General features: G+C 43.1%; 1 protein-coding gene across 3 annotated transcripts in view; it reads left to right on the forward strand.

Annotated features, from left to right (window-relative positions):
- Positions 1–24,509, forward strand: part of PUM2 (pumilio RNA binding family member 2) — a 108,402-nt gene that overhangs the window by 59,580 nt on the left and 24,313 nt on the right. For all 3 annotated transcript variants that reach the window (XM_065402160.1, XM_065402162.1, XM_065402161.1), the window contains exons 10-12: positions 1,515–1,653; positions 18,743–18,886; positions 19,924–20,205. In XM_065402160.1, the coding sequence (XP_065258232.1) occupies positions 1,515–1,653; positions 18,743–18,886; positions 19,924–20,205 (565 nt within the window). The remainder of the gene's footprint in view (positions 1–1,514; positions 1,654–18,742; positions 18,887–19,923; positions 20,206–24,509) is intronic.

Below are 24,509 nucleotides of genomic sequence, written 5' to 3' on the forward strand. Positions count from 1 at the left end.
ATAACTGGATCTTTTAAAGCAGTTGCTAGTCGTTACTTGTCACTGATGAGCTGTCTTGATAGCTGAATAGCATCTCTTCCTTGCAGAATTTTTTCTCACCTGTTGAATGAATATCTAATTCTGTGTTTCCCAAATAGTGGGTCCCAGGAAGGGTCTAGGTGCGTCACCAGTGATTTTCAGACACCTGAAGCCCCCTCACACTGCCTTCCCCACCCTGGCATGTCTGCCATAAGTGCTCTACCTCTACACACTCTCTTCCACTAATCTGGGGCAGCAGTGCAGGGAACAGGTCCCAGGCAGCAGCAGCAGCGTGGAGGAAGTGGCCAGAGCCAGCAAGTGGACAGTCAGCAGCTTGGGGGAGAGGGGCTGGCTGGTGCTGTAGGGACGGGCAGGGCTTCAAGAGTGAGAGCAAAGGGACTGGGGGGAGGCATTAGTCGAGCAGGGAGCTTGGGGACTGGGCTGGTGGGGGAGGGGAGGGGAGGGGAGTGGAGAGGAGGGGGATTAGGGGGTTGAAAGGCTGGAAGGTAGGAGAGCCTCCCCAGTTAAAATGGTGCTCCACAGCCCTGTATGACAGCTCCTAGCATGGTGTGTGTGTGTGTGTGTGTGTGTGTGTGTGTGTGTGTGTGTGTGTGTGTGTAAATAAATTATATATATATAAACAAATAAATGGCGGGTCCCCAAAAAAGTCAAAATGCAGTTGGTGGGTTGCCTAACTAAAAAGTTTGGGAACAACTGATTTAACCTATAAATAATTTTCATGCCAGATATTCGTGCAGGAATGCATAGGTGTAAGACTAGCTAAACTCCATTTTTCTTTCCAAATTTGAGTGTGGAAAAAGGACTGTTTCTCAAATAGGTGACAAGATATAAAGCGTATTTGTCATAACTGGGTAGAGGAGTTAAAAACCTGAAACAAAATCTAGTTCACTTATCAACCTCCAGAATATGTTTTGAGTGTTGGTGGGGTGGATAGGTTAGGTAAGTACAAACTACAATTGGTAAATTTTCAAAGCATAAGATAAGTTCCTTCAAGTTATGCAATGTTCAGGAATAAAAATTTTCAATTGGCGGAATGTGAGGGTAAAGAATTTTATTTATTTTTAATATATTATGTGCTTGTCAGGTAAGGATCGGTTTTCAGTTAATAAATTGTCTGGATTCACAGATGTGTTTATAGATTAACTTTTAGGAGGACTTTTTACAATTTTACTTTCCTCTAGAATCATTACCATTTCTAAAATATACTCGATGTCTGTTGTGCTGGCTAGCAAAAGACCCAAGGCAATCCTTGAACCTAGGTCTCTTGTGCTACAGTACTGTCAGCAAAATAGTCTATACCTGTTACACTTTTACATGTTTATGTGCTTGAAATCATTAAGATGGGGTATTCAGAATATTAAATTCAGAGCTAAAAAGCATTAAATACATAAACCAGCTGTCCTAGACCATTTATAGCGTATAACTGATTTTGTACTCAGCTTTTAAGAAAATAGTATCATATTGGTCTTTTGTAGGTTCTGCGTGCTGGAGCAAGTCAGCGCCCTCTTACTCCCAATCAGGGTCAGCAAGGGCAACAGGCAGAGTCACTTGCAGCAGCTGCGGCCGCAAATCCAGCTTTGGCTTTTGGTCAGGGTCTTGCTACAGGCATGCCAGGTATATAATTGATGGATTAAGGAAATTAAAAATCAGTTTGAGCTAAAATATTGGTTTTATTAGAAATAAAGTTAACTATATATTAAAATCCTGTTATTTGTAATAGGCTATTTGGCGTTCATCTCTGTACAACTTTATGCTTGTTTAGTTTGGGTAAAATCTTGACACAGTTTTTCAAATACTAGAGGTTTTCTTTCAACTTGTTTTTAGCTGTTATATAATTTTAAATATATTTGTCTTTCCAGTTAATGTATTTAGTTTTTAGTACATCTAAAAACTCTTATAAATGGATAATGCCCCGTAGATATGCAGTTCCAAAGGAATTCTGTTATTAACCACTTTAAAACTCAGAATTGTCACTGCAGCTAATGCCAAAAGAATTATTTATTGTAGAATAAATTTTATACTTGTACCACATAACTCTTAACAACACTGAAATGGAGAATGTAAAATGATAGAAGAAAAAAGGAAACTGCTTAATTACCTCTGAAAAGGATGATGGGTTTGAAATACACCTCTACCTCGATATAACGCTGTCCTCGGGAGCCAAGAAATCTTACCGCGTTATAGGTGAAACTGCGTTATATCGAACTTGCTTTGATCCACCGGAGTGCGCAGCCCCGCCCCCCCGGAGCACTGCTTTCCAGCGTTATATTTGAATTTGTGTTATATCGGGTCGCGTTATATCAAGGTAGCAGTGTAGATCTACTGCATTTTTTGGTACCTATGAGGCTTGCAAGAGAATTAAAACAAAGCTGCACATTCTAAACTTCTTTCAGTCTCCAGAGCTTTAGACTCTCCGCAGGGAAATAATGTATGCGTCATAGCTTTTATTTAGAGAAAACGTTCGTCCTAGTGCATTCTCATTATTTTTACGTGATAAAATGCACAATGCATTGCAGTAAAAGATCAAAACTGCTGTTGAACAGTTTTGGAACTTTGGTACAACTGCATGAGCCAGAACAACTTAACCATTCTCCTTGCCCTCATGTCAGTACAAACATGTTTGAGGTTTTTCCTTTTTTTCTTAGTTTAATTTTAGAAAGTGCTATCATCTACCCTCAGTTGATGGAAGTAGCAAGTTCACTGCTACTGCATGGCTTCTCTCTCATTTATCATTATTGGGGTGATGCCCCTCACCTGTGGAATTTGGAGGCAGTCCAGTATTGCTGGAGGCTGCAGAACTAAGCCCCCTTTCAGCTCAGACCACCAAATATTTTTAACTCCAGCTGCCGAACAGGTTGGCCTTTCAGTTTCTCCTGGCCAGATTGTTTCATAACTTCAATTTGTTTGTTTTCGTGTAGTGGTGACTTCATTTCAGCTTCTAGCTGCTCTCTCCATCTCCTGAGGTGAGGAATCACTGGAGCACTGAGTCTCTAACCTTTGTGTTCTCCGATAGAGCACCTCTCAGTCAGGCTCCTTCTGCCCCTCATAACAGCAAGTGATGATGCCCTGCAAGCATTGAGCCAAGTTAGAAGTGCTTTACGCAGCTTTTCAGGAGCCTCAAAGGGCAGCTTGTGCCCTGCTGCCACAAGCCGCTGACACTTGTGCTCTCCCAGGACGTGGGCGTTGAGAGGGACAGGCATGTAGGGTCTCGACCCCTGCCAGAAGCTATTTCTCCACTGTGGGAGGTTCAACCAGGAGCATGTGAATTCCTGCAGAGAGAACTCCTCACAGCCTGCTCAGTTGTGAGCCTTGCAAACTCCAGAGACTTTGGGTTCCAAAAAACAAAAAATCATCCCTTCTTAATATAACAAGTCACATTGTTAGGTGGGATAAAAATCAGGGTTTAAACCCATTCTCCTTTGCCTTTCCATGCTGAGGAAGTCTTTGCTGGAGCTCTTGTCACAGAGTTGCATTTACAGTGCTGTGGAGAAGGCTAACTAGCGCCACCCTCACCTACACTGCAGCATGCAGCCCGTCACTCCTGTAAAGCCATGCCTCAACCACCAGTTTAATGGGAATTGCACCTTTCTGGTTTTCAGACAATAGACCCTCACTCTGCCAGGGCATGGGGCTCAGGCAGGAAGGGGTCTCTCTTCCCCGCTCTATAGGCTGGCTCCATGGGGGGGGAGATAGCTCAGTGGTTTGAGCATTGGCCTGCTAAACCCAGGGTTGTGAGTTCAATCCTTGAGGGGGCCACTTAGGGATCTGGGGCAAAATCAGTACTTGGTCCTGCTAGTGAAGGCAGGGGGCTGGACTCGATGACCTTTCAAGGTCCCTTCCAGTTCTAGGAGATGGGATATCTCCATTAATTTAAATTTAATTTAAAAAAAATTAATTTTAAAGCATAAGCTGCACATCAAGCGGTCTGTGACCAGAACAGAGGTACATAAAGGTTACATTCCCCATGCAGCTGCACCATCATGAACCTGGATTCTTCCCCCACTGTCAGACGTCGCTTAGGGCACAAACAAGGCTTCACCGTTCCTGTCTGTGCTGGGCCACTGTCTAGATGTCCTCTACGTTGATCAGTCCCATAAGTTTCCCTCTCTGGGGCCTGGTCTACACTGGGAAGCAATGTTCCCTCTAAGGTGTGCGGCAGCCCAAGAGTCAATCAAGTGCCGCGCACTTGGCACACTTGATTAGCAGAGCCGCGCACATCCGGCGACATGTTCAGGTGTCCCTCCCCCTGCTGCTCTGCAGACGCATTGCTCCTGCCCTCTGCCTTGGAGCCCCTGGCCAGTTGCTTCTGGGACCCGCCTTCTTGTTGTGCAGAGCCGAGAGGGAAGGGGGGCGTGCTGAGGTCAGGGTGTGTCCCCCCCACCCATGTACCCCATTTCCACAGAGCAGAGGACGGGGGACAGGGCTGAGGACCAGGACAGAGCTGCTGGCAGCTGTTGCGGTCTGAATGAGCCTTCTGGTGAGTGCCTCTCTGCTTCAAGAAGAAACGGTAACACGAGGACAATTGTGAGGAGGACGTGGACACAGACATTCCTGAAAGCACGGGATGTGGCAATTGGGACATCATGGCAGCAGTGGGGCTGGTTGATACAGTGGAACGCCGATTCTGGGCCTGGCAAACAAGCACAGACTGGTGGGACTGAATAGTGTTGCAGGTATGGGATGATTCCCAGTGGCTGGGAAACTTTCGCATGCGTAAGGCCACTTTCCTGGAACTCTGTGAGTTGCTTTCCCCCACCCTGAAGCGCAGGAATACCAAGATGAGAGCTGCCCTGACAGTTGAGAAGCGAGTGGCGATAGCCCTGTGGAAGCTTGCAACGCCTGACTGCTAGCAGTCAGTTGGGAATCATTTTGGAGTGGGCAAATCTACTGTGGGGACTGCTGTGATTCAAGTAGCCAATGCAATCACTGACGTTCTGCTATCAAGGGTAGTGACTCTGAGAAATGTGCAGGTCATAGTGGATGGCTTTGCTGCAGTGGGTTTCCCTAACTGTGGTGGGGCGATAGACGGAACGCATATCCCTATCTTGGCACCGGACCACCTTGCCAACCAGTACGTAAACCGCAAGGGGTATTTCTCAATGGTGCTGCAAGCATTGGTGGATCACAAGGGATGTTTCACCAACATCAACGTGGGATGGCCAGGAAAGGTGCATGATGCTCGCATCTTTAGGAACTCCAGGCTGTTTGAACAGCTGCAAGAAGGGACTTACTTCCCAGACGAGAAAATTACTGTGGGGGTTGTCGAAATGCCAATAGTTATCCTTGGAGACCCAGCCTACCCTTTGCTCCCATGGCTCATGAAGCCATACACAGGCAGCCTGGACAGTAGTAAGGAGCAGTTCAACTATGGGCTGAGCAAATGCAGAATGGTGGTAGAATGTGCATTTGGACATTTAAAAGCTTGCTGGCACTGTTTGCTGACTGGTTGCGCTCAGGTCTAACCTAATCTTCCCATTGTTATTGCTGCTTGCTCTGTGCTCCATAATAGCTGTGAGAGTAACGGGGAGACTGCACTACCCCAAATTTGACCCAGAAAGCTATTTTAGCGCTACTCCCCTCAGCGGGGAGGAGTACCGAAGTCTATTTTAAGAGCCCTTTAGATCGACGGAACTGGGTTGGTTGTGTAGATACATTCATTATAAAATGGACTTAACGTGGCTTAATTCGACCTAACCCCGTAGTGTAGACCAGGGCTTAGTTACTAAATGAAGTTCTGAATGGTATTAGATAATTACTAAAATATTAACATGGGTATTAGGCAGCTGGGGGAGTAAGCAGGCATCCTTTCAGGCTCCCAGTGACATCTGTCAGGCCACTCCCACAATCAAGGTATTTGTCCTTGATTGGGTAGTCCCCAGGCCAGCATGAAAGTATGCTACTTCTCACCTGTAAACAGCCTAGGTAAATACCCTATGCATACACATGTGCATGCTTCCTTCCCGCCTGCCTCTCCTCTCTTTCCCCTGCCCTCTCCCCCACCCCCCTCAGCCAGACTCTTCCAGGATAGGATGCCAGTGGTTTGGCAAAGAACTCATTCCTGAGGACACCTCTAAAGACGTAAGGTCAAATAAAGACTTATTAAACCAAACTAAACTAAAATACTACATAAAAACTTAGACATTTCCTAAGTTTTAGGAGACACTATTAGTTGGAATAGCAGTAGCACCACCATAGTTACACCTTCTGATGGGGACTTCTTTCAGAAAGGTTCCACAGACCATAAGAATGAGGACACGTCACATCAATTTCAAAGCCACAGCCATTCAGACCAAAAGCATTTCCTGTGCTTAGTAAAGAAACCTACTTGGTGACAAGCAAGTGGCTCCTAACTTAGTGTAGTGACTACATGGTCAGTGCTGCTTTCAAAAGACGAGCCTGGAAGCAGTGCTACACTCATGAATAGCAAGCAATTATCCATGAATAGCTGTCATCTTAAACAGATATTTTTGTGCATCCAAACCTACAGGTGAGGAGCTGTTTGGGAAAACATCAGAGAAATTAGCAGCCGAGTTTGCAGTGAGACCTCAATCCTCAGATCAAAGCCAGCATAGCAATCTGTTGATCACTGTCAATGCCAAGGCTTTACAAGAAGACGCTATTTCCTTAGTAGAGGGAAGCATCTGGAGCAGCAGCTTCCAAGGAAATTTAGATACATTTATTTTCAAATCAACAATCCTCAGCATGACAAAGACAAAATGAGCATTTGTGTATGTCCAGTTCATGTACAAATCTTTGATTTATTTCCTACACCCTGTCGTGGAAAAAGTCACCCACGCATTGATTTTAGTTTTGATCGGTGCAAGGGAGGCCAGCCAGGCCTATTCCCCCACAACCCAGTCTAGCCGTAAGTCACAACAAAGCTCAGATTGTAATTGATGAATGCACACCCATTCATGAACAACATGCCCTGTCAAGAGAAACAGACGTATTCATAATTTGCCAGCTGCTGGAAAGATTCATACCTGTAAGTTCAAAATCAAGATCTTTTTAAACCCAGTGCAGAGAATTGTGCACCTACGGGGTCAAAATAGGCATGGCTCTGGCCCTAATTTTACCACTATGGTAAAGTTTTTCAAAGATCCAAAACTTCAGTGTACCAATCGTTTTTTGATAATGGTCATCCATAGCCAAGTATCGCCAATGGCTAGGGTTGCTGGTTCCATGCGTCAGTTTTATCCCTAAAGTCGGATTTCTCAAAATGCACCTCCAGAAATTCCTTCTGATAACAAGGAACCCCATGCACCTGATATGCAGAATTAGGTGTCATTTCCCCATCACATCTGGATGTCCCTTCGTGGGCAGGTAAATACAATATATTGACAGACAACCAACTTTCATTATCAATGGCATGTGGGACTAGTGTCCATCAAATCCACTATGTTGTCTGACAGTGGCCAGTACCAACTGCTTCAAAAAAGGTGCAGAAAATCACCTGGTGGGCAGTTATGGTAATCAAAGGGAAATTTTCTTTTGTCTCCGCTTAGAGGCTGGCTTATGATTGAAGAAAGAATGTTTATATCCCTTCCAAAACTAGGGATTAACTAAAGGTCAAAACTTCTTAATGGCAATGGAAATAATGTCCTGAACAGAGAAGAATCTGCTACCTTTCAAAAATATTCACATAAAAGATACAGAAAGAAAAGGAAGAGTTGAAGTCCTCCTCCAATCCTCTAGTGACTCAGAAGGCACTTTGGACTTGATAGACAGCCAAGGAACCTTCCACTTGCAGATGAGACCAGACCTTTTCAAAGCCAGGATTCTCCATTAGCTGTATTGACATTTTGCTATCCAGGCAGAACTCAAGCAGGAAACTTTACTTGTTGATCCAGTCAAATCATGTTTCTGGTGCGAGGGGAAACAGTTTCTGCCCAAAAGAGCTTTATCTTTTTGTTAGCACTGTACCCAGCACAATGGGGCCCTGGCCACTAAATGCTACAAATGAATGTAATCACAAAGTTCTGGTGATCTCAGCTACACTAGATTCATAGATTCCAAGGCCAGAAGGGACCACTGTGATCACCTTGCCTGGCCATACAACTTCTCTTCTCTTTTTTAGAATAACATCCAAGCTTGATTTAAAAATTGTCAGTGACCCTTGGTAAATTGTTCCAGTGGTTCATCACTCTCACCGTTAAAAATTTCTGCCTTATTTCCAGTATGAATTTGTCTAAGTTCCAGCCTTGGATCATATTATCCCTTTGTCTGCTAGATTGGAGAGCCCGTTATTAAATATTTGTTCCCCATGTAGGTACTTCTAGACTGTAATCACGTCACTCCTTAATCTTCTCTTTGTTAAACTAAATAGATTGAGCTCCTTGAGCCTCTCATTTATAAGGCAGGTTTTCTAATCCTTTTAATCATTCTCGCGACTCTTCTCTGATTTGTCAACATCTTTCTTGAATTGTGGACACCAGAACTAGACACAGTATTTCAGCCATGGTTGCACCATGCCACATATAAAGGTAGAATAACCTCTCTACTCCTACTTGAGATCCCCCTGTTTAAAAACACAATCCAATAGCTGAAAGTTGAAGTTCAGACTGGAAATAAGGCTTTCCTAGCACTCTAAAGATACCTCTCAAGCATGAGAAGTACACTTGCCAACTGTACCCTGTTCATCTCATTCCATCCAAAATGCCAGTGCCTTAGACCCTCAAAGTTATTTCCAGGCAAGATGTTAAAATACTGCACCGTTTGGCATGCTAGGCATCTGGGAAACTATTTGTAGAATAAGAATTGAGGTTCCTTTTACGAGGTTCCTAGTGGTGCAGTGTGCCTGTGTATTTGGGGGAGAATTTGAGCCTCATCCAAGGAAGATTTTCAAAGTACGTTTCCATTCCTCTGCAGACGGATTCTTTGGTAGGCAAATGCTACAGGGTTCGCTCCCACATAATTCCTTAAATTACAAAGCTCTTGTGGGTAACTTATTTTTCTGCCTATTCTACTTTATAATAATAAAACCTCTCTCGTGTTCGCATGCACACATGCTTTTGTGATTCACAGCTCACTACTTCCCATTCATGATGAATAGAGAAGTCATGCAACAGAATGAGAAATTTCATACCTGATCATTTTATTTCTGTTAGCATCTTCTCTCCTCATTCATCCCACTTTGGTAATCTGGAGTTTTTTTTCTAAAGGGAGACGTAAACATTTTAATTATCCTTAAGGCAATTATATAGCAAGTTGTTGTCTTAATGGTGGTAATCAGTTGCTGGAATGCTTCTACAGCTTTGGAAGAATTCTGGTGGCCTGAGCTGAAGGGTGGGGCTTAGTCCTGGAGCCTCCAGCAATAACATTGGATTGTCTCCAAATTCTACTAATGTATCACTCCATTAGTGATAAAAGAGGAGATAAGCTACTAAAAGAAAATGATCAGGTAAGCAAATTCTCAGTCTACAGATAGAATTTAGCCTAAGATGTTAAACCCCGTGGGCCAGGTTTGCAAAGTTAGTCATGCATAATGACATCCACATATCCATCTGTTAATACATTCAGTGCATGCTGGCTCCAATATCTGCAGCTATGTAACTGGTTTTATATGTGGTCACCTGATTTGTGTTAACATACACAGGGTATTTGCACATAAATGAGGTGCACACATTAGCATGACGTCAAAACTGGCTCTATAAGTTCTTAATACAACGTAGCAGCAGCTAACTACATTCTGGCCTCTTTAACTGGATCTGCTCTAACTTTACTGAGCAAAACTCACTTAGTTCAAGCTAAAATGGATCTTCAAAGGAGAGAAAAGAAAGGGATATTTTACAAGGGGTTGTTTAGTCCCTGATAGAGTTCTGAAAGGTTGGAAACTCAGTTTGAGACACCTTATTTGAACACACACATGCATAAAAAACTTAATGCAGTCTTTTTTTAAAGAGAGATGTTTTATTCAATTTTGTATTCAGAACCGCTTTCATGTTAAACTTATTTGTTTAGTTTAATTATGAAGTGTGATGTGGTTTCTAGTAGCACCGTTATTGTTTCAACTGTTTCCATACGGCACACTTATAAAAGATTTATCTTTGACATCTAAATCTCACAACATGGAAGCACTATGTACAAAAGCTATCATCCTGAATACAAAATGAAGCAATTCAAATACCAAGTTACTTTTTAGTTGTTTAGTAATTTTTTTCTATTTTTATTTGTATTAGACTTTAAAAAAAAAATACATCTTGTGAAAATTAGTTCTGTTTGAAACCACCAAAGCCAAGGGAGTTTGGGGTTCAATCTGTACAATTACCTTAGCTCAGTCTGCTTATTTTAGTGTGTAGATAGTATAACTCTGTATCAGGAAATCTAAAAAGGATAAAAATGGGACAGTCTCGGATGTGGTGCGTTCACAGGGTAAAGTCTGACAGTGGGCTCAACTTCATTACATCATGATTAATGCAGTGTCATCTGTCAGTAAAACTAGCATCACCCATGGTCTGATCATGGATGGCGTGTCCAATCTTGACTAAATCATCAAGATCTGCCTCGTTGACTCATCTGTCCTTGTTTTAGTACAGGTCTGCTGCTGGTGACTTGGTGCAGCATGAGCCTTGGTAGTGTTGAGATGGCCGGGGTGGAGGAAGACTGTTTTTGCATCTAATATTAGATGCTTTACCCTATCCCAGAGACTCAGACCATCAGTCAAATTCAAATAGTACACAAGGTCCTGGATAAAGTGCATGTGTGAATCCTAGTAAGCATATAGGCTATACATGGCGCTACAACCAGCCTCAGCAAAGGGAGGTTGTACTGTTTATGTTATGGTAGTGCTCTGAAGTGACAATCTGCTAGATGAGGTATATACGTGTAGAAGAATGAGAGTCGCTACTCTGAAGAGCTTGCATTTCAATTGAGACAAGATGCAACTAGTTGGTATAACAAACAATTGGAAGGAATAGGGAAGGGAGTAAGAATAAAGAACATGCCATTACTTTGACTCCCTATGTGCATAACTTGATCAGTCATTTTAAACATTTGTCTAAGTTTTATATGATATAGATAATAGCTATCATCAGTTTCCAATGGCCATCTGTTTTTCCATTGACAGTTTACATAGGTATAATGGTAGAGATGGATCTTGAGGGATTTGAAAGAGGACATTGTGGTGGGATGGGTGACCCATGCTTAAAAGACAGCGTGGAAGAAAACACAAAGATGGTTGTGGCAGAAGGTTTGCAGCATTGGCAAAGTGACAGGCAAGTAGATGACGAGGAAATGACTGAGTAGTGAAGGACAAGAAGGTTAAATTTGATGTGAGGAAAGAGGAGCTAGTGTAGGGGTTAAAAGGGTGTTAGATTACATGGTCAGAACAACAAATGAGTTGGAAGTTGGGATAGGTGAATCAATGGCTATTGGCCAAGATGGTCAGGGATACAACCCCATGCTCTGGGTGTCCCTAAGCCTCTGTTTGCCAGAAGCTGGGACTGGACAATGGGATGATAACTGCCCTATTCTTTTCTTACCCTCTGAAGTGTCTGTCAGAGGAATTGGTCTGACGCAGTATGGCCATTCTTATGACAGGAACGAAAAGAAGAGAAGGTTGCAGTAATCAAGAACAGGGATGAGGAGGGCCTGGTTGAGCATTTTAGTTTAGAATGCAGAAACAAAAGGGTGGATCTTGGACATGTTGAGAAGGAAGCAGCAGCAAGATTTAGACGTATCCTGGATGCATAGCTCAAGGTTGAAAGCGTGGAATCTAAAATGACCTTCAGATTATGAGAGAATGCAGGGTGATGGTGTGAACAGTGATTCAGAAAGGAGGAGTGGTGAAGGATTTAGGAGAGAAGACAAGTCAGATTTAGTGATGTTAAATTTAAATTGACAGTAAGACATCCAGGAGGAGATGCTAGGCTGTGGTATGGGATTGGATGGAAGGAGACAGGACAGTAGATTTTTCCTGTTGTACGTGTAAAGATTGCAATTGAAGCAATGTAATCAATTAGAGAAATGATGTAGAGAGAGGAGGGAGTAGGCCTAGACCAGGGGTCGGCAACCTTTCAGCAGTGGTGTGCCGAATCTTCATTTATACACTCTAATTTAAGGCTTCGTGTGCCGGTAATACATTTTAACGCTTTTTAGAAGGTCTCTCTATAAGTCTATAATATATAACCAAACTACTGTTATATGTAAAGGGTGGCCTGCTGGGACTCCAGGCCCGAAAGCAGGATGAGCAAGGGCTGGAAACCAAGATTGGCAGCTGAGGTGAGTGGAGTAGGTGGCTGGTAGGCCTGAGCAGGGCTGGAGGCCTGGACCCTGTCTGCAAGAGAGCCTCCAACCGGAAGCAAGGTGAGTGGAGCTGCTCAGTAGAGACCCCTGCTGGCGAGGGGCCAGCAGCCAGAACCCCAGAGCAGCGACTGGCTCGGCCTGCCGCTGCTCTGGGGTTTCTGCCCCCAGCTCCTGCCAGCTGAGGTCTCAGCCTGCTGCCAGCCCGGGATTCCTTCACCCAGGCCGGCAGCGGGTGCTGAGTGGGACCCGCGGGGGACCCAGCTGGCAGGAGCCGGCAGCGGGAACTCCAGAGCGGGGCGGGCTGAGCGGCTCAGCCCGACCCCCGCTCTGGGGTTTCGGCTGCAGGCTCCTGCCAGCGGGGTCTCAGCCCGCTGCCAGCCTGGGGTTCCTTCCCCCCCAGGCCAGCAGCAGGTGCTGAGTTGAACCCGTGGCGCAACCCCGGCTGGCAGGAGCCGGCAGCGGGAACTCCAGAGCGGGGCGGGCTGAGCAGCTCAGCCCATGGCGGCTCTGGGGTTTTCACCGGCGGCTCCTGCCAGCCGGGGTCTCAGCCCGCTGCCAGCCTGGGGTTCCTTCCCCCCAGGCCAGCAGCAGGTGCTGAGTTGGACCCGCAGCGGGTCCCGCAGGAGCTGGCAGCGGGAACTCCAGAGTGGCGGCGGGGCTGAGCGGCTCAGCCCACGCCGCGTGCCAGGAAAAATTGGCTCGCGTGCCAACTTTGGCACGCGTGCCGTAGGTTGCCGACCCCTGGCCTAGACAGAGCACTGTAGCTTCCCTGATTAGAGTGAGAGAGGAAAGGATGAGTAACGCCATAAAAAATGCTGACAGAATTACTAGATAGGAGGAGAAATGGAAGATGGAGTTAAAAAAACCGAGAACAGATTTCAAGAAAGGGGGAGGGTATGATCAGTGCTTTCAAAAGTATAATGGGAAGTGATGAAGACTAAGGATGAAGTAGAAGCCATGAGCTTCAGGTGAAAAGAAGTCTTTGGTTTGTGAAAGCAGTTTCAGTGGAGTGGAGAGTGGGTATGCCAGACTGCAGGGGAATCAGAGAGTGCAGAGGAACTTGAGGCAGCAGTTGTAGATGGCACGTTTGTGTTCAGAGGATTAAAGATGGTGTTAGAGAAGCAGCTTTTATTTTATAGATGAGGAGATCACAGTATGCTTGCATTGTGAAGGCAGTGAGCTGGGAGTGAGGGATCTAGTTGAGGAGAAAGATGAATAGGCGCAACGAAGATCATGATGTGAGAGAGCATGTGGTCACTGGAACAGGTGGGGGGAGAGGTTAGAGGAAGAGAGCAGGCAAGGAACCACAGATCTGTGACAGGAGGAGGGAGAGAAGTGATAGGTGGGAGGCCATGTTGAATCTTACCGATTTCTCTCTGGCCTAAGTCTGCAAGGTCCTGTATGAAGAGGGAAGGGGGCATGGGAGGGGTAGTTTGAATCCTCTTTCTGTGACGTTTCATTTTTCACTGATGAAATCTGATGCAGGGTAGTCTTGATGTATTCCCTCCTGCCTTGACAGTTTACATAGTGTCTCATTCTAAGGTTCTAAAATGTACTTAACGGGATCTTCTCAACAATTTAGTCACTGGGGCCCTGTTCCTTATGTCTGAGGAGATTGAGTGGGTAATGCTGAGGACTTTTATTGGTGGAGAGCATTTATGCATCACAAAAACGTGTGGGGGGGGCACCTTGGGAGAGGATGCTAACTGCCAGCGGATCTCAAACATGTCCCTAGTCCAGGCCTTGCTCAGGAAACAGTCTCTTGACACTAATGCCCTAGCCAATTATCGCTCATTAGCAAACTGCCAGAGGTCATGGATAAGATAGTGACAAGCAAATACCAACAGCATCTGGAATCCTCCTGTTCCTTAGACATCTCCAATCTGTTTTCACGCCTGGACATGGTGCAGAAACAACACATCATGGTGGTCAACAATTTTAGTGAATCTGAAATACAAAGTAGTTTTTGAGCTCTGATATTAACACGTTGCATTATTCCAAGTTTGTGTAAACATAGAACCTCCTTTCCCTACACACCTTCCTCCTCCCTCCCTCCCCCCACCCTTGCTTGGGAAAAATACATAAACAGGTGTTGTGAGCCTGAAACCATCTACAGAGCTGTGACTGTTTAGATGCTCATGTGGGGTATGCGCGCACAGCCTCAGCAGTCACTGCTTTTTAGATATTTCTCTGTTATGGCATCATTTCAGGAGTATGGATATGCAAAGGCAATAGACTCAAGTAAACAAAAATACTGGTAAGTAACTTTTTCCCTTTCTAGTTCTGAAAAAATAGATTTATTGTGGCATACCAGTAATCAATTAAAAGTCCATCATGCTTGAATTCATTGGAAGACGTGTAAATAAAAGGGAGGTGAAAATACTGGTAGTTGGATTATTATTACTAATGTTTGTAATAAGTGTGTATAGTAACAGATTGTAAGGAGTGTTTTTCTGCTGTGCATTTTATATCACTTATCTTCTAATATTCTATTCTGCATTCTTTACAGAACTAGAGCTGAGTGCAGTCAGAAAGCCTCACCCTTTTCTAGCATATGAAAGTAGCTGTCTTAGTGGTGAAGTCTGTGGCAGCACGGCAGTTTTATAGGTGGAGCTGGCAGCACAGGCTGTAGTTAAGGTTGTCTAACACTTTACATTATACAACCCTGTTTTCAGTTGCTTATAACTTTTGCCAAACTGTAACTGTTCAGGCTTGAAATTTTCCATGCTGGGTGTTTGCCTCAAGTTGAATGTTTTTAAATTTTCAGCAAAAACAGTTCCACCAGTTCTGAGAATGAGGGTAGGGGGAAATGCATTGTTTCGCCAATGTTTTTGGAAAAAAAAGTTTTTACTACTGTTTAGTTGAAAAACTGTAGTGCTTCCTTGGCTTGAAACAGACGCAAAATTTGGCAGGAGGTACATTCTGCTGCCCCCATGAAAATCTGACCAAACTTAATTGAATTATAGGCCTCTGAAAATTGCTGTTTGCACATGCCTAATGCAGGCTTGTAAGAGTTGGCATCAAAATTCTCCAAAGATTCCAGGGGCATTGAGCATGCACTAGTCCACAGCTTCAGGAGCTGAACAGGACTTCCCTTCCTGGGTGTTTTGGACTGTACTGGCACCAGGCACTGGAACTGAGAGCAGGGAGACTCTTTCCTATGCTTTCAATGCTCACTCTGCTGTCATTGTGGAAGAGGAGGAGGAAGCAGCCTGACTGGAATGCATAAGGGGTGGGGACAGTGACATGCTGCAGGCAATAGGAGCAGAGATGGACACGGCAGAAGGGTTTATAACCTCTACAGCACATTCCCCTCTATAGCCTTGAATTGAACCTAGGGGTCTAGAGTTTCATCATTTTTCTGCTGACTAGCCATTCGCTGTGGGAACCCACTTGCAAAGTCAACAACAACAAGGAGTCTGGTGGCACCTTAAAGACTAACAGATTTATTTGGGCATAAGCTTTCGTGAGTAAAAACCTCACTTCTTCGGATGCAAAGTCAAAGCACTCGAATTAGGAAATCTGATAATTAAGATTGCGTGTGCAACTTTATTCAGCTTCTTTGTGCCATCTTCAATTTGCAGTCTTTACTTACATGCTCACATTATTTTTTCCCCACAGGTTCTGTGTTAATCAGTGCACAGGATGGACCTGCTCTGGGGATGAATTGAGGTTAGGGTGAATGTGGCTGTAGTCTATAGGATCCTTGTATTATTTGTTACGGAAGTTGAAAGGTGTGGAGTGAATGAAACGGGACTGCAGGAAGAGAGAGGATGATACTGTGATTAGGCAGTTGACTACCGTGCTGAAGATTTTGATTTTATCCCTGTTACTGCCTGGTGCTGGTCAAGTGACTTAAACTAAACTTCACAGGTGGCCTCTAATTGTTTGTTCCTCATCTTCTGGGTACCTGACTTGAGATCCTGAGGTCAGATTTACAGAAGTGCTGAGCACTCACTACTAAAGCTGAAGTTGGTTGGACCTGTGCTTTGAACATATCAGGAGTTGTAAAAATGTGAAGTACTCTGAAAAAATCAGGCCTTAGACATCTCACGTTGAGTATCCAACATTAGTGGATGCATGACAGTGGGACCTCACTTCCCATAAGTGTTGTCAAGATAAATTCATTAATGTTTGTGAAGTACTCAGATACTACAGAGAGGAATATTGCATAAATATCCATACACAGACTACTGAGTTTGGATGGGGGTATGTTAAGTAAAGCCTGAGACAACACATTTGATGAAAAGAATTAAAAACCTGAATAGCTACCCTTCTGAGGAACACCATCAATCCTGTGCACTGAATGAGGCAGGGATCCTGTGGAAATATAGTATGTGATCATGTAAATTAAGGTTGCACAGGTAAACTTAATTCTGGCATTTCCTAACTTTAACGTGCTTGATTTTTTGCAACCTTTGCAATACTTTAGCATTATTTTAATGCAATAGTATATATCAGAGATGGCTAAACTTTCTGACCCTCTTGGCCACGTACAACAATCTTCAGATGTTCGAGAGATGGGGTGCGACTGCCAGGTCTTGTGGCTTCAGACTTGCAGGAATGGGGGGTCTCGGGGCTACAGCTCCATGGGAGGTGCCTGCCAGGGGTTGGGGCTGAAGTCCCGAACTCCCCTTCCCCACTGGGCAGAAGCCAGAGGCGGCATGTCGCCCCCTTCTGATTTTTGCCAGTGTTTGCTGGCCGTGCTTGGTCATGTGGTGCTGTTGGGCCCCCTTTTTGCACGGCAGCCGGCAAGCGGGGAGCTGTGGCCCTGGGGAGAGGCAGCTGCAAGTAGCTGGGAGCTGCAGGAAGAGATGCTGCTTTTGCTACTGCTTCTCCCTTCAAAGCTAAAGCAGAGGCCCCTCTCTGCAGCTCACAGCTGTCTTGCCACTGCCTCTCCACGCAAAGCTAACCCCTGGGAGCTGCAGAGAGGTGTCGTTGAGAGTAAAGGGTGGGGGTGTGCTGGGGGTTGTGACTCAAACTGTTGAGGGGGTCTTTAAATTGTGCCCCCCCCCCATTCTCAACAAGCATCAGTCATCTTTGGCAGAAGCCCCTAGCACCACTCCCTCCTCCCCCCCCCCCCCCCCCCCCTCAGGGCAGAAGCCCTGAACTCTCCTCTGAGTCTGGTAGGCGGAGAAGGAGGGAGAGGGGCGGAGGGAGGCTCCACAAGCCGCACTTTAACTGTACAAGAGCCATAGTTTGGCCACCCCAGTTATATATATTTGAACTTGCTTGCCTGTAGGGGGAGCATACGGAACGATCGCCTTGATTTTACTTTGTTTAAATACATACCTAGATAAATTTAAGCAATTGCTTTTATTTTTTCTGTCTTACCCTCTCCCTTTCTGGAATTATATATCGTTCCCTCCTTTTCCATTTCTGAGGCCTTTATTCATATCAGGTACTTTATAATGACACAATTTTATCTATATCTGTATGTTTCTGTCTGTGCATTTTGATTTGGCGAGAGAAAGAGAGATGTGTTTTCCTAGCCAAGCTCTCCTTTTCATGCCTCCTTTTTGTTCTTGCTTAGTCTCCTTTTTTGTGTCCCTCCCTTCTCTGTTCTGCTTTCATTTTGAGCGTTTTTTGTTTTCTCTCTCCCCTCACCCAACCCTCAAAATTCCAGAGTGAAACTGACATAAACTTAATCAGTTTCATTTGTAGGACAAAATATTTTCTGTGAGTTTCAAAGTGAAACTGACTAGGACAGAGTAATTTTAATTCCAGCACTTAATTTTAATATTCCCACCTGTACTGCAGGAACAGTCCTCCCCCAAAATATTTTTTGTGGGTGGATTTTAAATGTGGTTTTGCCTGGAAATGCAAGAAATTCTCAATCCCACTCCTGATTTAATTTAAGTGGTATGTATGTGTGTGGTGATGGGGGCGAGGGTGGTTTTTTTTTTTTTTTTTAGCTCTCTATATATTTACTTACACACAACTAATGGTAGAATGGAAGAAATAGAAAATATATTAAGTATAAGAAGAAATAGATTAGAAGATTCCACTCAACTATGGCAAATTATGTTGCTCTTTAAACCCTGGAATCAGAAACCTGCTTATTAACATTGAAAGTAAAAAATAGTGCTTCTAAACTTCAATGCCACATAGGAAAAAATGATTTTTAAAGAGCATCGATATTTCAGAATAAAAAAACAATTTAGGGAAGCTCAAGTTTTTGCACTACTTTGGGATGTACAATATTAGAGCTTCCCAGTTTCATTGACATTTTTCCAGTGTAAATGTATGTATACATGAAAATTATTTTCAAAATGGTTTTCTAGATGTTTAGCTCAACCTAAGATCTAGTTGACATTTAGGGAATATTGCAAAAATACTGCTTTCTGGGTTTGTTCATTGCATAAAATTCTCCAAGGAGAGGAGAGATGCTGACCTGTGCTTTCCCCCAACCCCCCCCAAAATGTTTTTACTAGTAAACATTTTTTTTTGTATTGTCTAGGCTATCAAGTACTAGCCCCTACTGCGTATTATGATCAGACTGGTGCCTTAGTAGTAGGCCCTGGAGCAAGAACTGGCCTTGGAGCACCAGTCAGATTGGTGGCCTCAACTCCTGTTATAATTAGTTCTGCAGCAGCACAAGCAGGTAAGTATTAGACCCCCCACACATTTTTTTCAAGTTTTATATTGAAACTTCTCACTCTAATCTTTGTTGAGGAATATTCAGTATTGATTACGGTTCTTACTCTATGTAAACCCTGCAAAGATTGCTGGTTCTGAAAGATATACCATACATGCTCTCCTTCCTTTTTCTCTCATGCCTTCCCCCATACAGGCACACCCGTACAAATACGGCTGCTTCTCAAAGGTATAGCATCCCTCCCTTTTTTTCCTCTCCCCTCTCCTCATACACATACAGGCACGTCCCTGCAAATATTGCTGCTTCTAAAAGAGTGCATTCTTTCTTTCCCCTCTCCCCACGCATATACATGCACTTCCCATCAGTCTCTAAAAGGATGCTTTCCCTTGAGAAGCACCATTTCATTGCTTCGGCCTGGCAGAAGGTTATGGATTGCCCTGGGGCCTCATAGAGAAAGCAGCAAGGATTAAAATGTACAGTGGATAATAGGAAGAAAGGGAGAACTTAATGACATCAGAAGGTTCTGGTTCTGTTTTCTACCCTTCATTAGTTGTAGGGTCTGGTGCTCTTATTTGTTTAGTACATCGTAACTCCTGGCACCAGATGGACAAAATGAACTTGTAGAAAATCTCAGAAAATAAGACTTTGTTGGCCCTCTCCAGCTGCTTATTTTTATCCAGAGCTCATTTTTGAGAGTTGCAGATGAAGACATCTTTCAATTTATGTTAGTTACAACTCTGCTATCCTAACCTTGATTACCAAAATCCCGTTCTGCACACAGTCATGTCTACACTGAAAATTTTCTGAATTGCATTGACAATTTCCCACAGCCGCAATTATCCAAAAATAGAATTGTCTTAATTTTTTTCCTTGGATAATCAAAATTGTATATTGCAAAGTATATTTTAGTCCTTAATTTAAGGTGTACATATCTACTTCTTTGGGAGGGATCCATGAGCATAAGTTTAGATCTGAATAATCCATTTGCAAGGTCAAAATGTTTTAGAGAGCCATTATGATGATTGAAAACATGTGTCTTACAGCTGCAGCAGCTTCAGCTGGAGGAACAGCAAACAATCTCGCGGGAGCCACGAACGGTCTATTTCGGCCACTTGGTGCCCAACCACAACAGCCGCAGCAGCAAACAAATAGTAGTCTACAATCTAATTCATTTTATGGCAGTAACTCTTTGACCAATAACTCCCAGAGCAGTTCCCTTTTTTCACATGGTCCTGGCCAACCAGGAAGTACTTCTCTTGGCTTTGGAAGTAGCAGCTCCTTAGGAGCAGCTATCGGCTCTGCACTTGGTGGATTTGGCTCATCAGGTAGGTTCTTTAATATAGTGAGGAGATTTTATGAGATTTGTGCTTTAAGGAAAAAATACATGACTCTTGTATCCACACATATTTCCAGATAGAACTTGAAAAATAGGTTATTCAGGTTTAAAACAAAAATAGCCACATAATCTAGAGAGAAGAGCAAGAGGCTATTTGATCCACTAGGCCGTCTGTATAAGAAGCAACTTGTTCTCTTAATAAATTAGTTAAAAAGAAAATACACCTCAGTCATAAACCTCTCCAAAAATAATTACTCTCCTATAATAAGCACTGTACACTGGTCTAGAATGTTCTTGTGTGTGTTTATTTTTAGGAAGTTTCTCAGGCAATACTGCATTTTGTGATTTTAAAAATATTATAAAACCATTGATTAGCCCATCGCTTTTGAGGTGTAACTCGCTTTTTATGTCTTGAAATTTTTTTTTTAATGATTTTAAAAGTACTGATTGAAATAGTATTTGACACACACACACCAGATATGACCAAGTGTTGTGCTCATCCTTAAATGATATTTTAAAGGGCCTTAGGCTGTGATTCTGCAAAGAGTTACTCCAATTAGTAGTCTCATAGTCTTCATTTGGATTGCTCTGATAAGTATAGTTAAGCATGCCTGTAATTCTGGGCAGGATTGTGGCCTTAATCATTATCATAGATGTCCCAAAATTGAGTTGTCTGTTTTGAAAAACACTATATATGACACATAGCCATAATGTTCTTGATCTTTTTTAATTGTAGTAGAAACTTGACACATACTCTTTTTATTCACATAAGAGCACATGGAGAGGTAGCTTTTCCTGTTAAAATCATTTGTTCATAAACTCTACGAGCTGGAAACTGAACTATCTTTATAGAAAATCTCTTCCTCAGCTAAGTTTATTTTAGAAAAATAACATCAGTAGAACACACTAACAATTGCATGCGCTTTGCAAATGAATAAATATTGGGGCAAAATTTTGAGCTTACACACTTCAACAGAATTCTTTTAAGTATGGCATATATACAGGTTGTCTCAACATTGTTTTGCACTAAAGAATATGAATAACATTCATTGTGATAAAACTACTAAAGCTAGGAAATCCAGAATCAAAGCTTACACTCTGGCCTTTATGCCAGTTTTGGGGGATTTAAGAGCACCCAAATATGACCCCTTTATTAAAAAAAAAAAAACTAGAAGAGTATTCAGTTGTTCTCAAATGATCTCAAGCAGTGTTGATGCAGATGGGCCTTATTTGCAAAGTAATTGTACGTTCCCATTTCTGAATTTTTAAATGTAGATTTCTCTGCTGAACCACTCTGTAGTCTTTCTGTGTACTGTTAAACAACAGCCCTGTTCTGCTCCAGATTTGATTGCACTTTATTGGCTGATGAAGTGAATCGTATGTGTATATATATATATTTTTAATTTATAAGATATAAACCCTGTAGGAAATCTCTAAACATGTAGAATATTTTTAAATGCACAACTTGTTGAGCAGCAGCATAAAAAAGACAACCCCACAACTTAAATAAATGTCAGCCATGTATCGGCCCACCACTGAGGCAAAAATGACCCTTCCAGCATGTCTTGAAAGTCAACAGATTGAGCCTCTGTTGTATAGAAGTGGGTGCCTTGGCCACAGCCCCCAGATGCGGGAAATCTCTCAATCGTTACCCCAGCTGACTTTACTGACAGGGCAGCCCTTCATGAGGAGAGAAGCAGTCGGTGTTTTGTATTTTGAGAAGTGTAGTGGAACCCTTAGGATGAGTTGCTACCTAAAACTAATATATTCAGGTGCCCTTGTGCCAAGTATAGTTGATACCTACCAAACCACAGCCTTTTTAAAAAGCTATATAGTTGCTGATAAAAATACTAATTATAACAGCTTTGATAACTGAACTGAACTTTACAACTCCTTCCTTGTAAAATGATGTTAATGCATACTTGCCACAAATTCAAGGGGAATTTGCTTAATAGTTGACTTGACAGAGCTTCTCTCTCTGTCTCCACTCAGTGCCTTTCAAGACCTGGGTACTAATTAAATGGGAAGAATGAAGACTGACAGGCAAAAACGTAGCTCTTCCCTGTAAAAATAAAAATTTTAAACAAAATCTAATTAGGCACTCCAAAGTAAATCTGTGGTAAACCTAATATCCTAACTGACTGACTGGCTGGGGAACAAAGTGGCGCAAAAAGAGGCAGGCATGCTTGTGATGACTATGAATTGTACTACTCTGCTCTCGTATATAAGTTACACACACAAACTTACATTAAAAGAACATTGTTAAGGATGCAGAGTCAAGCACTTAGGAAATGCTCAGTATTAAGGTTGCTCGTGCACCCTTAATTTGGCCCTGTTGTGCACATGCATTATGCTACAATTTTAATTACATGATCATGACCTATTTATTCCACAGGACCCCTACCTTATTCAGTGCACTAGATGGACCTGAATCAGGGTTGTATAGTGAAGGAGAGTCTGTACAACCTTTCTTCATTTATTGTAGAAGTTGGAAAATGTGTAGTGAGGCAGAGGAATGCAGGAAGAGAAAACATGGTTTCATGGCGAAGGCAGTTGGATGCTGCCCTGGAGAATTGGGTTCTATTCCTGCATTTACCACAGAGATCCTGTGTGATACTGGGCAAGTTACTTAAATCAAACTTTTCAAAGGTGGTCATTAATTGTGTTCCTCAGTTTGTTGGTGCTGGACTTGAGTCTTTGGGGTCTGATTTGCAGAAATGCTGAGCACTCACAGCTGCAACTGAAGTCTATGAGGTAATACACCCACTCATCTCTCAGAGCTATTGTGAAGATAAATTCATTACTTTTGTGAAGCACTTGGATACTATAGTGAGAAATGCCACAGAAAAATCAATGAGGAAATTATATGTAGTAAATAATATATGGGGTCACCTATTGAACAGTAAGAGGAAAACAAAATATTGAATAGCTACTCATTAAGACATCTCTATGCACTGAAAAAGGTAGTGGAAAAAATAGTATGTAATCAAAGATTGTATTGTAATGCATACTCCCAAAGGGGCCACATTAGGCAACCTTAATTCTGGCATTTCCTGACTTGTGAGTTCTTGCACTTGCAACCTTCATAACATTCTTTTAATGTAGTTCTTTGTATGCAATTTCTTAGTTTTTAAAAAGGTCAGCTAAAAAAACAAAATTCAGTCATATTGCATCAAGTAGACACCCATATTGTTCATCAGCAGGGTTGGTACCTTTAGACCCATTCTCCACTCCTCACACTTCTCGTCCCAGGTTTCTTAATATCTCCCAGCTCCTTCTATCCAGTGCCCATGCCCAGCCAGTCCCAGTTCCATTCTGTGGCCGCCCCCTCGCCCCCCAGCCCCATCATCCCCTAACTCCTTGTCTGATATGTCTCTGTCCCTGGGCTCCTTTTCTAGTGTCAGTGTCTTGTCTCTGCCCCCCAGTTCCTTGTCCCAGTCTCCACATTGGCATCTCCTCTGATCTCAGGCCTCCTTTGATTCTTTCTCCTTGCCCAGTATGCTCCCAGTCCAAACCTTCTTGTCCCATTCAGTGCCTGGGCCCATCAGCAGAAGGCAATAAGAGCACAGAAGAGAGTGTCTCCATACTATCAGTTCTGGTGTCCAGCCCTGGCACAGCATGCAACATCCCAGAGCTGCAGTTGTGTGGAAAGTCCTGCTTGGTCTTGGGGGAGGGGATATGCCTAGTGTAGACTTTTTGGAGATTTTAGCTGACACTCTAGTCTCTACTGAGCATATGCAAACTATTTCCTCCCCCAAAGGCTTATCATTTGAACAAATCTGGACAGTTTTTACAGGGACAGCAAAAGGCTCATCCCTGACACAAAGGCCACCCCCAGCCAAATTTAAAGTTTCTGCTCCAAACCATGGGGATACTAGAGCTTCTTAAAAGTTGCCAGAATTTAACATAAGTAAAACTTACTCCTCACTAACCCCAGTCTCTCTGAAATGGCTGAACTGTTCTGATTGAAATTTTCAAAAAAATTCAGCTTGAGGCAGGAATGCAGCAAGGAAAGTTTCAGCCCAAATGGTTAAACTTAAAAGCAACTGAAAAACAGGATCTTGTAATAATACATGGTGCTACCAGTCCTAGAAAGTGTCAAGCAACCTTAATAGTAGGCAATGCTACCAGCCCCACCTATTATTTATACATATGTCAGACTTAAAAGTGTCAGCTTTGATCCTGTCCTTTTTTTAAACTGACATAAAAATCAATTTGCCAAAGTGAGTTCAAGATGTGCTCATTATTTTTGGAAATGCAGCAGCCTTAGTTACATTCTCCAGTGTGCTAGAA

The sequence above is a fragment of the Emys orbicularis genome, chromosome 3 (assembly GCF_028017835.1).
Source record: "Emys orbicularis isolate rEmyOrb1 chromosome 3, rEmyOrb1.hap1, whole genome shotgun sequence".
NCBI lineage: Eukaryota > Metazoa > Chordata > Testudines > Emydidae > Emys > Emys orbicularis.